Genomic DNA, 16,029 nt, shown 5'->3' on the forward strand with positions numbered 1-16,029 from the left:
AACAAAATTATAACGTCAGGTGAGTCCAATAGTCAAGTCTTATCATAAAAAGAATTCTGCTCTTCGCATCTACATGAGATAGAGTATTTAGAAATAATTACGTCGTATCTCGTCACCTGTGTAAAAAAATTATAATAGCACAAGTTACATGTAAATGAATTTCACTGATTTTGATATTTATCGAACTAAACTTTAGCGTGAATAACGTTACACAGTACTTTTTTCCCGACCTGTAGAATCTGCTTTAATTTTGATTGAAAAATTACGAAGTGAGAAACATTACAACCGGATTATTCTTTCGTGAAATACTTAAATCTAAACGCAAAAAGAAATTACGAAGCTTCTCCATCATTGAATGTTAAATACGATTTATGTGCAAAAAATAAATAATTAACGTTCAAATTATAGCATGGAAGGTACAGGAACTCTCAAAACAATTTTCTATGATTTCTGATTACGTAAGATTTGTCATTCAAACGTAAATTTTCAATTAGGAATGATGTGGATATTGGGTTCAATGAATCAGTGGTCTCAACCGCGCACTAGATTGCAAAATTCAAAGCTTCAAACAAAAGCTTGACTTTGCAAAAAAAACAAGACCGTCAATTATTTGGGTACTGTCAAAGTACACGAAGTACTTGATGACATATTGTCAGAAGTTCATCTTGAATTCCGCGTCTTATCCGTACGGTAACCTGAACTTGGACATGAGTCACAATCGCTTTGCGTTAGTGTACGAGATGTACGCAAATTTTCAAGCCACCTATTGTGGCAAAGAATCCGAGCCTTTGTTGACAAAGAGCGAATTTCCACAGTACGAACCTTTGATTTTCATCGACAGTGCGAAACAAAACGAAGCTCTGAAATCTGGACCAGTATTTACACGATCGTATAATTGAATATAATCCGCTGACTGCTGGAGTGAGGAAATTGGTATAAAAACCTTGAAGGTTACGACAGTCCGTTCAGTATTTTTCACGATGGAGTTCATAATCGACGTGCAAGGATTCGGGAGACCGGGTTCCGGTTTTACACCAAAAGAATTGGCAGTTGTGTCACTCGACGAAGATACCAATCCGTTAACTTTTCTCTTCGAACCTCCGTGCGATTGGAATTCTTTACTCGCTCGATGTGAAAGCGAAAATTTGTAGCTGTCACGGAATTATCACGGACTATCCTGGGAAGGTGACGATTCGTCTTTTGATAAGCTCGATTTCACCATCGACTGGGTGTCGCTGCCTGATGCTTCGACAGTTTACGTAAAAGGTTTGGAGAAGAAAATTTGGTTGTCCGTCGTTGCAGAAATTGAGGAAAATGTCGGATACTAATTCAAACTGTGCGCATCATGCTATATTACGTCCAAATTGTGTAGCTCAAAACGTATTGCTAACAATGCTCTCGTCAAAGTGACGTATTAAACTTCGGACTATTTCTCACTGTGATATCTGAGGATCTAAGACGGCTGCTGCCGCATATTTTCGATTCGCGTACTCTGACCATGTTGATTCGAAGTCGGAGGCATAGTATCCGAATTCCATGTCACGTCGGATTTCTCTTTGCGTATCCTCCCTCCAACGTCTAGCAAAAAACCGTTTTCTAAACCCGTCCCACGAATCAATCACATCGCGGCGCGCAGTCCGCCAAACTTTTGCGTCATTTTGCAGGCTTCGTCCCAATAAAATCAAAACCTGGCTACTATCTATACCTAAAAATTCTAAATATTCTTCCATTTCCTCGACATAGTTTACTTGTTTTTTACCAGTTTTTCCCTAAGTACTACGGTAGTTTTATCTGTCTAGCTGTCAGATTTGACGTGTCGTTATTTACATTGTTTTGTCCTCTGTTTACAAATCTCAATATACGAATATCCTCGCTTACAATTTGTTTTAATTTTTCATGTCTGTTATTTAATTCAGCAATCTGATTCTGGTTACATCTGCTGCTATTTAATATTCTTTCTTTCAAATTTCCGTACAATATTTTCACATGTTTCGACTTATCATGGCAATCGGCTCGTCCGGTGTCTATCTCAACGTTTAACGTGCGAACGTCCACGTGAAGTCGATCTACGTTACCCTTTTGTGCCGTTATTTTCTCGTAAATGCGTTGCTAAGATTCCTTAATAGCATTTAACAATACCGCAAACATATCATCTGGACCTTTTTCTCGACTAATTAAAGAGTTTCGCGTGCTTGTACGAGCTACTGACACGAATTCTGACATATCTACTCCGTTATCCTGGAAATTTTTTCACTTCTATCGGCTAAATTTAGATTAACATTGCCACTATGCCCTGCCATGGTTGTTTCCTTATCCGATATTTTGCAATCTCAATAATTGTGGATCCCAAGCCTGATGGACAAAGTTGGATTTCGACGTGAATTACTTTAAGCTTTTTAGTAAAGATCTCTTTCAAAGTGAGTCTGTTTTGATTGCTTTCATGACTTTAATTTGATTTCAAGGTGAGTTCTTGATTTATATTTGACTTTGAGTTAATTTTAACGTAAATTCTTGATCTTAAATTGATTTTAATTTGAGATAGCCCCACGTTCGGCGCCAAATGTAACGTTTGCTGGCTTTCTCGAGAGCTGCTTCGCTCATGGAAAGTGCATCGGTTGCGAATTCTTTGCAGAAAGGTGCTAATAGTGAGTATATTTGTTAAATTCGGGCTATCTCAAGGGAATAGGAGCAGGAAAGATAGGTGTTGTCCATTCAAAAAAAAAACCCTACTCTGCTTTAATTTATCCCTGTCGAGCTAATGGGTTACCTTCGCCGCCTTTTTCCACAACTTAGATTCCCGTGCTCGCCGTGCGTGTTCTTTATTTTATCGATAGTCTCTACAGTCCAGGGTAGATTGACGTGGCTGTCAATGACATTTACCCGACTGGGCCATGGTTTATAACGATGCCAAGTGTGAGGTTGTGTCACCGTCGCTGAATCCCCATATTATACGATATTACTCCCTAGTTGCTCGGATAAGGAAACAACCGCGTATAGTTCATAAGTGCCGAATGCATGAATAATAATAATATATTTCACAAAAATGATAGTATGTCGATTTGAACCACAAAATGGATAAAATGTAACAAAAGTAAATTTGGTTTTACAGTAATCCGAGTTTCGGCGCGAAGCTGCCTTACAATTAGTTTCCCCGATGTCGCCTACTTTTCCCTTCTTCTGGTATATTAAATTTTCAAGATTGAGTTACGTTTGTCGAACTCACGTTTCTTTTGCGTATGATTAAATTATTCGCTTTTGACTTGAATTTATCTTTTCTCAAACCCCTGATCCTAACATCAATTTTAGAGTCAGGTTCGCTCTTTTCTGGAACACTGCTGACTATAGCTGCTCACCGTGGTCCTTATATACTTGGTTCAATCCCTCGGTGTTGTCGCCTCGTCGTGCGTAGAGATTGTCCCGTACACGTTAGGTTTTGCTCGATCATGCGTGTACTCGGTTATGAGTGTGCTTGGGTAAACGGTACGTCGCAATATATATAAATTACAGTTTTGTACCAGTTACACAAATCAAACGGCGCATTTTTTTTTGTTTCTTCTCTTATTTTATATTATTGTGACGATCCATTCTTTTATTTTTTCGACAGTACAATTCTAAAATACTATTTATCGATATTTTTACTGGAAACGACTGGAATAACAATTTCGACAGTTAAAGTGCCACCTTCATCGACAAGTAAATTTCACAATTCTCGTTCATGAAAACTCATCCTCTGACGGTAATCATTCTGCGTTAGTTAATTTCTATAGGCAAGTAGGTAAACTACCGGGCTTCTGCTCCTTATTATCTTACCTTCCTTCAGGCAATGGAGGAAATTTACAAAGCACTAGACGATACGTTGGGAGAAGCTTTCTTTACCAACGACCGCGCAATGCATCGATTGCTGTTCGAAGGTGCGGAATTGCCGACAGTCGACGAAAAGAAGGTGGGTAATAATCGCGACGACAGTCAAGAGTACAAATATCGTTGACCAACAATAGTCACATGTGAAGTTGAAGAATTCTTCACTGTGCAGCATTTCTGCGTCAGAGATCCAGAGAAGATAGGGATTATAAGATAATAACGACGAAACATGAAATCATAAATTGTAGTTGCAGGGAGTAATTTTATACATTGGCGTATTAACGACGAGACACGAGCAAGATTTTCTCAAAAAAGCGGATCAAGCGATTCGAGAAATACGCGACGAAATGATTTGCTTACAGATCCATCGGAATTTCGAATGAATCGTATAGCAGTTCAAGTATACTTTCAACGATTCTGATACCTCAGGTATTGGATTTTTGATGATTGAATTGACTCGTGTTACGGACTCGAAGTCACTGCTTTCACCTATTCAAAAATGAACACTTTGAATAATTTTGCAAGTCGAATTCATATAATTCAACACCTTTATTATCGTTGAATAATTGACATGAGAGTATTTCATTCATAATCAAGTTATATAACAGACAAGTTGAGAAGAAATCGTGGTACAGATATTTTAACTGACGGCATACTATAATACGATAATATGATGCGACGTAGAATTATTGCGTCAAGGTAACATTCTTGATCTTGATGAAATAATAATAAAAATCATACAAATAATAACCCAAAATTTATGAACCTAGTGTGATTACATAACGATGACTTTAAATATCATGTAAGAAATGAGTGTACTACTCATTCACGTGAAATGTTCGTTAATAATAACAAAGTACCGGAAGTTTATACGCGGCTTGGATATGTTCCAAAAGCAGGGCTGCTTTGTTATAATCATTAACTCAGCTTTGTGAAACTTGCTCGAACAATACGTCTATCAGGATATTTCGGAAAAGAATAATTTACGATTTTTCACCGAAATCCTAGAGTTCTGCGATGAGAATTGATACATACAGGCGGCTGTTGGTCCAGTATGAACTCCCCATTATTTGGCACGACATTTCACGTGGAATGATGGAAAACAACAAACCAAATTATCGTATTAATTATTTACGCACATAACCAAGTGTCGCAGTCCCCTAATATTTTTGTTCACGTTGAAAGAAAGATTTTATGAAAAGATGAGCTTTCTACGTGATGTGGAAGATTGCGCTCATTTGATTTTTCACTTTCTTGAACACATTTTTTCGATTTTGTAAAGAAACAGGTTGTAGCATTACAATTATCATTCCTTGCCTGACATTTGTACTCAACGCAAAGTTCACGATCTGTAACATGACAATATATCAACCGGGAATCTTATTTTCTTATATTGAAAGTTCGTATTAAATTATGACTATTTCGTGAGATTGAATGGTCGTCAGATCCACTTCTCAAACATCAACTGGAGGCTTGATATTGCAACTGTGGGTCTCATTTGTGACGTAAATCGAGATTGATGTGAGCAGTAAAAAAAAATGTACTCACGATACTTCATAAATTTAAAAAAATCTATAAAAGAGAAAATCAACCAAACACAATCTTCCACACAACGTAGAATGCTCATCTTTCGACGGAACCTTTGTTTCAGCCTTGACAATCCTTTCAGGGTGTGCCATGTTGTATAATCACGAATTATTCAATTCTGAAACATTCTAATGCACATCCAACTGTAACTATTCAATTCCTCTTGCCAATTTTTATAATTCTGAAACCTAATAACTCGCATACTGCCCCCCTTTTATGGCCAAGTATTTGTCCTCGTAAAACGTCGTCTCCGCAATTTCTCAACGTGTACGGACTATCCAGTCTACGGCATTATAAGTGAGCCGGCAAATTGTACACCGATTATGCTGTAATAGAGCACAATGATTGTCTTTCCGTTTGATATCCTATTTGATCGATCGAGCTCATTCACAATGTATGTGGTTGACGGCAGACATGAGCGATGGTTTAAATCTGCAATAAAATATCCCGCGAACTCACAAAAATAGTTCCTTTCCCGCGATGGTTTAGGCAAGCCGATCCGATGATGAATTTTTTACATCCATCGAGTTAATTAGAGCTAATCGCACGATAGTCGAAGTCAAATCGCCAAAGTGAACATCGGAATGAAAAGCATTGAGACTGGAAAGATGATTTGACTGCAGACTAAAGTAGTCTGGTTTCAAATTACGTCAAACGAAATGCTTGAAACTAGATAATGGACTCACAAGGCGAAACAAGACGCAATACGGCTAACGAAAGCAATGTTGTAATTACCAGAGAACAGAAAAAATATCCATTAACCACACCATGTATGTATAATACGCACAAGGGAGGATCAGACCTTCGGATTAACGACTGTTTTCAACCTGTGCAAAATTGTAAGTCCGTGTTTCAAGTCCTCGTACCATCGATTCAATGTACAGCTCTAGTTTGAAGCTTTCAAGCATTCTCGAAAAAAGCTGGATACATTTCTTTATTCGGTAACTAGCGTTCGCTTAACCTTATAGTCACATTTTACAAGCAGACGTTGTTAATGAATTATGAAATACAGTATCCAAGATAAATTAAAGCTTCTTTTTGTACACAAGAAATCCCTTGTTGGGATTATATCGTGCACTTCAGTCTTAGATTTTTTAAGATGCGGATCAATTGATTGGAGCCGATGTTTTGCATCCCGAATTTCATGCGATTCGGGATTTCATATTAAAATCTGATTCTTGGCTGCTGAATACACTATGACAACCGAATGAACTAAGTTCCGTCGCTCATCTGACGCAGTACCGATAAGTAGGATGAAGTTGTGCCGAGGATCTGTAATGCGAACATTGTTATTAGATGAGTTAACGATGAGTAGGTTCCTATTCTTTCTGTGATTTGAACTTCCTTCAAATCGAGTATAAGTTTACTGACAGTCGTGAAGGACTGCAAAGATATCGCGCGAAATCTTCCAGCAGTCAAAGAACAGGCGCGACGTGATCTCATCATGATCATCATCAACCCCTTGCGAATGGACCGCCCTTCCTCAGTATCCGGTATCGTGTACCACTTCGCGCTGAATGCGTAATCCGCAATTTTCATGCTTTGGATGATTATCTCGTTGCAGGTCCATGTGAAGATTAGGGTCTGGAAGCAGGCGGACAGCAGATGTAAGATGAATACTGCACGTCTAGCCTGTTGATAAAAATCTCTCAGTATTTGCTGTCAAACGTGACATCTCGTTCGATAAATCTGAATGAATTCGACCATAAAGTCAAGACTGTTCACCTTACTTTGCACCTTACTCACCACAAGACTTTCGAAGCCTGTCAGACATATGAATATGCTGGAAAATCCCATCTGACAGAAAAGCATCGGGCTGAAGACGTACTCGAGTCTTTCGACGTAATTAATTAGAAACAAATGTTGTTTTACGCATTTCTTCAATTCGTCGTAACTCTGTGTACTGAGATCCGAGTGACTCTTCTTCACTCCAGCCATCACAACGTCGTTTTGCATTCTCAAAATTTTATTTTTGTCGAAGATTTCTCTCGGCAAATTAACATCCACCGTCTCAAAATAGTTCGTTTGACTCTCGTCATGCACGTGACTCGTACATTCGTCACACAACGTCTCCAATCTGTGCTGCAGTATTTTAAACTGACCAACGATGTGAATGTTCAATATACCCATCAAATTGTCGAAGCAGAAGAAACAGATTCCTGAGTGTATGGTTGACAGGCTCTGCGACAAAATAAAAGAAGAAACAACAACTGACTCGGTTGAATATATCTTCTCCGTATCAATAATTTGCATCTCGATTGAACAGTTCTCAATGCTAGGAGTTGAGTAATCTTGATTTCAGACTGATGGAAATTGTTGTAAATTTTGTGCATACTTGAATAAAGTTACGATACCTGAATTGTGTAAGTAATCTCGTAATACGGTGTCACGGTTAAAGGCCAATCGACGTATAGTCTGAACGGCAGTGCTCTATGAGTATCGTTCAATCCATTGTTTGCTGTTGAGTTATTATAAGTGAAAAAGAAGAATGTAATTTGTAAACCTACCTAAGCTTTACACTCACGTATAAGCGGCTTTGCTACATAAGAGATCGCTGTTCCTTGGACAGCACATGCCAGACTGCACAGCAGAATGATACCCTTCCTTTCGCACTCGTTTAATACCTGCTCGCCAAAACTGTCGTATTTCACCTTCCAAAAGTATTTTTCAGAAAATACGATTAAATCGACAATTGCATGTTTTCGCGCAATTGCGATCATCAATTTTAAAATCGAACTGAACAGCGACATCGCCAGTACGAGATTTTCCATGACATCCTGAAATCGTAAATATCAATTTCTAGAACAAAAAGACAACGCATTGTAATATGGAGATACATTTTTGTTTTAGAACGTTGAATCTGGCAGCGATTTGATGAATCCAAGCGGTATCAACTGTCCAATGTTGTACTCACGTGAAAATTTCCCCAAATATGAAACAAATCGACTAAGATGACGGCAATGGCAAAGACGAGAGCGGCTATTGTGTAAATCAGAGCCCCGTTCAGCATCCATTTCTCACGTTCTGTTCCAGCATACCAAATTCCGACAACTTTCATGTAAAAACGTGAAACCTTGACTGAGACATTCCTGTCTAGGTAAGACGGCATCTCGACGATCTGTGGTGCGTGGTGTTCGTTTTTAGCCTGGGTGTAATATCTCCACACTTCTTAAATTGTGGCAATTACTATAATGGCTCCGAAGTATCGCATGGCAACACTTACCGTCCATTCCAACGATCAATTATTCATTCTTGCACATCTGCGTATATCTATCCATGCACGTTGGTATTTCAAAATGGCGGTTTTTGCGACGGTGTCACTTCTCGTGACAAGCTCTGTAATCCAAATTTGTATTGCCGTAATGTGAATCTGTCATTCACTTCGAACTGAATTGATTTGAATCAGTCTCACGATCGTCTCCACGGGTCCAATTTTGACCGTTTTATAATAAGTCTCGTCCTAGTAATTGATTTAACCATTATTCATTCGTTTTCAGAAAATGGAATAGTAACGTGAGCGACTGAATTTCCCACGTTTTATGTTTGCTAAAAACTCGGAAAATGAGCGTCGATGGTGAATGGTGTCAAAATATGATGCATTCAGTGTCATCGTGATTTGAGGTGCTCTTAAAATAATCCGGATTACGTGAATTCGATTTCATCGCGAATCTACGGCAATTGTATTGGCACTATCAAGAGGCTGGCGATTTCAACAAAATTATAACGTCAGGTGAGTCCAATAGTCAAGTCTTATCATAAAACGAATTCTGCTCTTCGTATGTACATGAAACAGAGTATTTAAAAATAATAACGTCGTATTTTGTTATCTGTGTGAAAAAATTATAATAGCACAAGTTATATGCAAATGAATTTCACTGATTTTGATATTTATCGAACTATACTTTAGCATGAATGACGTTACACAGTACTTTTTTCCGGAGCTGTAGAATCTGCTTTAATTTTATTTAAAATCGCAAAGTGAGAAATATTATAACCGAATTATCTTTTCGTAGACTCCTAAAACATAGATGCAAAAAAAAAAAAATATGAAACCTCTCCATCATTCAATGTTAAATACGATTTATGTGCAAAAATTAAATAATTAACGTTCAATTTGTAGCATGGAATGTACAGGGACTATCAAAACACCCAATTTTCCATGATTTCTGATTCGGCAAGATTTATCACTCAAACGCAAATTTTTAATTAGTAATGATATGGATATTGGGCTCAATGAATCCGTAGTCTCAACCACGCTCTAGATTTCAAAATTCAAGAGTTCAAACAAAAGCTTGACACTACAAAAAAAAAAAAAAAAAAACAATCCTCCAATTATTCGGGTACTGTCAAAGTGCACCGAGTACTTGATGACACATTGTAAGAAATCCTCTGCACCGACGATTTCATCCATATTACCGTGCACTGGTGTCGTAGAATCGCGAACAATCGAGCAATAGCTGAGCAAGAAAACAGATTTCCACGTCGATAACGGAGCGCTGGAATATTCCGTAAGATGATACGAGATATGCTTTGCGAAGAAATTCATTCCCCGATAAGTTTTAAGGGAAAAGAATATGCGTGGCCGGGAGATTTTATGGAAGGGAAGAGAACGTGGTATACATCTATACGTATTACGTAAGTAAAAATAATCTCTGACTTCGACGTATTAAGTCAAACGCGAGACAGACTAGATGATTTATTTTAGTTTATTGGGAAAATACATTTAATTTATGTACTATATTTGCTTCATATTTGAGTGATGTAGCATAACAGTCTTGTTCAAAGAAAATCTAAAATCGAATAAGAAAATGAGTTAATAAATGCAATGCACTATTCAGCACTTTGCTTATTATTATCATACTTATACATATAACGATCAGTTGGATCAAAGGTGTCTAGTTGCAATAATTAAGACCTGTGACACTATATCGCATCGAGTATTTATCTTGGGAATAATGTTTTACTTTTAATTTTAATTTTTTTTATTTTTTTCTATATATATATATAACGTATGTATATATATATTCATGCCTAGTACGTTGGGTGAAACCATGTAACCGTTTACACATCCAATCACGATGAATTAGATATAATTTCGTACATTTAAATTATCCAGCATCTACGTAACCCATAATATATAATAACTGAAATATATTTCACAATATAGTCAGCTTAGTTACATCACTGTGTAGTTGATTATTAAATAACTTTTGCATTACGCCACGTCACGTTATAAGTGTAACTTATCAACAAATGGTTATACATATATAATATTTCTTCCAGTTGGCAAATAGCTTACCTAATATGTTTCTATTATTTCATTGTTAATTGGATGAGTATCTCATATCCACGTAACACGTATCTTATATATGTTGATTTTTTTTTCCTATACATCAAAACTGAACCAGTCGAACTTCACGATTAGCTCATCGGCATATAACTAGAATCTTTTGTCTTGTTTTTCTTTTTTTCTGGTTCTGTAATTTTTCTTCACAGGGTATAACAAATTTTTTTCCAGCAAATCGTGATACGAGATAAAAAGATGATAATTTTATACATGCAGATTACGGAGAGTTTCGATGCCTTATCGAACATAATCAAATACTGCACAATTATTTCGCAATCGTTCCTCTCTCAAAACGTACAGCTCAACCGTTTCCCATACTCTTGATTTTACGAATTGATCCATCTTTTTCATTCGCTGTATTTCTCGTACAATTTACCTTTTTTATTATTCATTGGAGGCCGGGATGTTCTGATTTACTCTAAACGAAGTCGATAATTATGCATAAATATGGAAACTAACGTTACATTGAAATATCATCCCACAAGAATAATGTTTCATCTCAAAACGGTAAATATTGTATATCCAGCATTGAATCGTTCTTTTTTCTTCCGCATTTTGTCATACATAATTTACGTCTAGTTGCATGCGTGATAAAACTTGAACAAGACCTAAGCCACTACGTTTTATTTCAAGCATCTTCGTTAAAGTATTTGTTTTTCATACACGTGCATAAGTTTTTTATTCTGTCAATATGCTCCATAATTGTTCGATAGAATGAAACAGAAAATTCCGCTAGAAATGAATTTAAGTTATATTCAAGGTCGTATAATTTATCAAGTGTAAGAGCGAGTGACATTTTAAATTGTATTGTACCAATTTTCGTCCCTTTCTACTTTGAACATCGTCTTACGTTATTTAATATATTATATATTATTATATGTTTCAATTCATTGATCAGAAATATTTCCAAAATCTTACTCGGGTCATCTGTTAACATTATTTTTTATGAAAATACAGACATATTATATACACAGATAATGGGTAATACAATTTCAAGCTATACACGTTAAACATACAATGTTTATATACGTACGTAATGGGTCACAAATTGTACACATACATATATAAATTACAGTTTTGTACCAGTTACACAAGTCAAACAGCACTCTTTTTTTTTGTTTTGTCTCTTCTTGATTTAGGTATATTATCGTGACGATCTATTCTTTTTCTTTCATTTTTTCGACAATACAATTCTAGAATACTATTTATCAGACATTTTGACTCGATGATGAGTTTCTTGACATCGGGTTAAATATATTTGCAACAACTTGAGACTCCTTTTCCGTGGAATCATCTTAGAACAGTGTTAAAAGTTATTCAATATTCCATTAAATTTACGTGCCGTCCGTCTTACAAGCATTGAATAGAATCGTAGAAGTCACAATTAGGCCTTACATATTACACCTACTGTAATACAAATGATATAGCTATTATATACGGAAGGTGTTATTCAATTTCAAGCGATGCAATTTTTTATTCAATTGCGTATAATTACGTAACTCGTCAACCTGTTACATATATATATACACAATACATATAGAAGCTACTTTAAGATAGTGAAAAAAAAAACTAATTTAATTTAACCTTACATATAACGCAGTACATGCGAACACTTAATTTTCGTCTCGTACCGGAGTGCCGCATTTTCAAATTAGATTATTAAAAATTGCGCGCGAATGCTTTTACGCAATTCTCATTTCAACTGTACTCAATGATATTTTTGAACATGAATTTATGTCTTCTAAGATATACATGCCTTTTTAAAATTACAACGGGTATACTGTACAGTTTTAAAAAATATATAGTGTGTGTGTGTGTGATTTTTTTTATTTCTTTTTTTTTTTTTTTTGTTTGCTTTTTTTACATTTTTTTCGTACACCATACCGTTCACTGTAACAAAAATATATTATATTCTCTATACGAATAGAAAAAACCCCGTAACGTGAGTGGTAATAATAATGCGAATGAGAATGAGGAGGGCATATTTATATAGACGATGGACTTGGATATTGACCGTGAACTAACAATACTTAACCGTGATGATATTGCATCGATGTATTGGTGGAACATGGTTCTATTGAATGACGACGTAAGTGTAATAATAACGATCGCGAGTTTTGTCGTCGATATCTTTGCAACTGACACACATTGTCAACCGATTTCGAACAAGTCAAGTTTCTACGTCAACTCAATTCGCGATAATTAACCAAACTGGGCACACATAATTGTTATTTTTGTAATATTTTTCATATCGTTCGCAGTGTTTAACAGCAGAATAATTACAATATAACGTTATACGTCATATGTTGCTTCGTGCAATTCTTTATTGCGTCGTAAAAGTGTATTGTATACTTACTAATTCACTCTCAGGCACTTATAATTTACGAAATATATTATGTGGTCAGATATTTGATGAATCGATAGATCGTGGATATGTCATAATCGATCAAATTCGTATTCGAAGTTCACGGTTAATATATCTACATAGCTCATGTTGTGTCGATAGTTTTTACCTCTCTATTCCTTGCTTTTTGTACAGCAATCAAGTTCTTTAATTTTTTTTTTTTTCATTCCGATTGTTCTTCGTCTTTTACGAGATTGCTTCTTTCGAGTGTCGATAAATAATTCAAAAGCCGATATCTACGATTTTGGTGGGCTATTTTATGTGGTCGTACCATTTTTAGTTTATATGCTCTATACGCGATCGTACCAATTATCCTACATTTCTACTATTGTAACGTGACGGTGTGAATTGAATCATGAGAAGCAGGATTTTCTCACCAGGTTTCGAATATCGTCTGACTGGATACAAGCCGTAGAGGAGTTTTCCGAGTCTCTTTTATTCGTTTAACGTGCAAGTGTTGTCAGAAATAATATACAAGGGTGTCTATTTTCGGAACCCCGTGACTTTGGCGATTACAATCACATCCCAAGCCCTACCGGGAGTTGAAACTGTAATTTTCTCAAGGTGCAACGTAGTTCGAAAAAATGACCAGCTGTAAACCCATTACCGATGAAAGTGAGATATACCTCGTTGTTGTAACTTGACGATCGACTTGGCGAACGCGGTGAGATTAATTAGTCGAAATTGAAACCACCCCTAACTTTGAACCTGAAGCAAATAATCAGATGTGCTAATTACGGAACCCGCGGTAATTCGACGAGGGTAAAAGCCGAGATCGCACTCGTCACGGGCAGACGAGCTGATGGGAAATCGCCCCAATGTTGTACAAGTTGTTCAGAGGGCTTGAAACCTACATGAGTTTCATGCTGAGCCATGGGGAGCCATACGGGACTATTGTACCGTAATTGAGCAGGTTTTAGTGTAGGTACAAGGTTCCCCAGAGTCTTGTCGGGACAAACTAGTTCCAGGGTTCCGGTTTGCCGGGTCTTTGCAGTGCCCGATAAGTGGCGATGATAGACCGGTGCAAATGGCACCCCGTGAGGCTTGCAATTAGGAATTGAATTACTCGCCCAAGCTCCTGTGTTAAATCTTCGAATTCGTTCCTCCTGATATCGAAGTTTTTCGGTACATCCCTCGTTCACTTTTTCGAGAGTGAAAGCTCGGATTTTTCTCTTCTACGCCTCTGCTAGCAGACGTATTTTTATATCCTAGCGTAACTTTTGCGCGAACTTCGTTTTGTGAAATTCTTTGGAGGATCGCTGGTTATTCGAATCACGCTCAAAAGCTGTTCCGAATTTTTTCTGCCATCTTGGATATACATAAATTTCAGTATTTATAATTTTTTCTCAAAATTTCACGGTTTCTCTGATACCTGTGGAATTTCTATATCTCTACTCCTCTCAAAAAATCGTATTCTTGAAAATAAAAAATCTTTATCATATTATCTGCGGTTACGTGTCAAAATCATAAACTTGCGATTATAAGAGAATCCGTCCTTTTCATCCCCTGATGTCCTTTACCTACGAAAAATCCTTGTTTCCCGTAAATTTGAGGATAAATTTTCAACTCACGAACACTGTATTTTAAGTTTATACTCTAGGAGAAGTTGGCAAATAATTTTCAATCTAAACAAACATGCTTCACATGCATTCTTTATTCATATGTCAATTTACTGAGACAAGATTTTTTTTTTAGTCTCTTTGCCCATTTTATTTAGCAGCGTCTATATACTAGATCTTAACGTGTAAAATTCAATTCAATACCGTAAATGCGATTGAGTAAATGCATTATCAACTAGCTGAATCAAATCTTTTGTTCCACAAATAAGAATATCACTAGATAGTCGTTCCACAAATACAGCGTTTCAATTTTCCCGGAGAAACGAAGAGATCCTAAATGTAAGTTTAGAAACTAGCCAAATTTTGGAGGATTATTCGGTGACGAATGAAATAATATTGTTTCAAATTACTCGGGAATCGTGAAGTTTTTTTATTCGAAAAAGCGTAATTACGTCTCTACGTCCTTTGCTCATAAAAAAGATGCTGAAATTTTTCTGACGGACACTTGAATTTATGTGTACCCGTTTTTAAGACATCTATCAAATTTAAAATTTCTCTCATATAACTGAATAATTTTATCATCAGTTAAATTTATGCACGAATAAAAAGTTTCTCAAATTTTAATCAACATTTATAGAAAAGTTATAAATTTCCAAGAAATTTCAGAAAATCTGCTATCTTTCTCTCAGGATTCTCTCGACTCTCGATCTTTTGCAACGGTATTTTACGGTTGAAAATTTCTTCGGATAGAGATTAAGTTACTAATGGTCAGCAGTAGCTATTCGTATTGGGAATGAAAATTAAGTAACACAAGTGTGTGTGTGTGAAATGGTGGTTAGTTTAATTCCATTCACGGGGCACCTGCATAAGTGACAGTTTTTGGACGTTATTAGACGTTCGCGAGACTGCTGTTATGACGGATAAAATTAAATATTATGTACCTAAATATAAGCAGTGATGCGTATAAACATTATTATAAAAATACCTTTGCTCAAGGTATGGAGGAAGCTTGTGCTTAAAAATAGTGTGAAATAAATGAAATTTTCAAATTAGAAAATAGTTTTCACGACTTAGTACATTAGTGTGGTTGTCTAATCGCTTTTTTTTTTTTTTTTTATTTTTACCCTCTTGTTTACAGGAACATCCGGTGAGTGTGAGGCTATTTGATTGTGTGAAAACCATGTTATACGCTGATAAGGTAAAAAACTCAACTCACAATCAGTAATATTATACTATCCGAATTTTCTCTTCAGACGGAAAAATTTACTTCG

At 36.3% G+C, this 16,029-nt stretch overlaps 1 protein-coding gene across 1 annotated transcript; it reads right to left on the bottom strand.

The window, feature by feature from the left end:
• Window positions 1–6,379: 6,379 nt before the first annotated feature.
• LOC124223089 (odorant receptor 10-like) lies at window positions 6,380–8,511 on the bottom strand. The gene is made up of 6 exons (XM_046634802.2): window positions 8,363–8,511; window positions 7,973–8,225; window positions 7,803–7,906; window positions 7,195–7,629; window positions 6,820–7,080; window positions 6,380–6,720 (listed from the first exon to the last, which is right to left on the bottom strand). Exons 1-6 carry the CDS (start codon window positions 8,504–8,506, stop codon window positions 6,661–6,663), a joined length of 1,257 nt encoding a protein of 418 aa, XP_046490758.1. The 5' UTR covers window positions 8,507–8,511; the 3' UTR covers window positions 6,380–6,660.
• Window positions 8,512–16,029: the final 7,518 nt, after the last annotated feature.

Source organism: Neodiprion pinetum, chromosome 1 (assembly GCF_021155775.2).
Source record: "Neodiprion pinetum isolate iyNeoPine1 chromosome 1, iyNeoPine1.2, whole genome shotgun sequence".
Taxonomy (NCBI): Eukaryota; Metazoa; Arthropoda; class Insecta; order Hymenoptera; family Diprionidae; genus Neodiprion; species Neodiprion pinetum.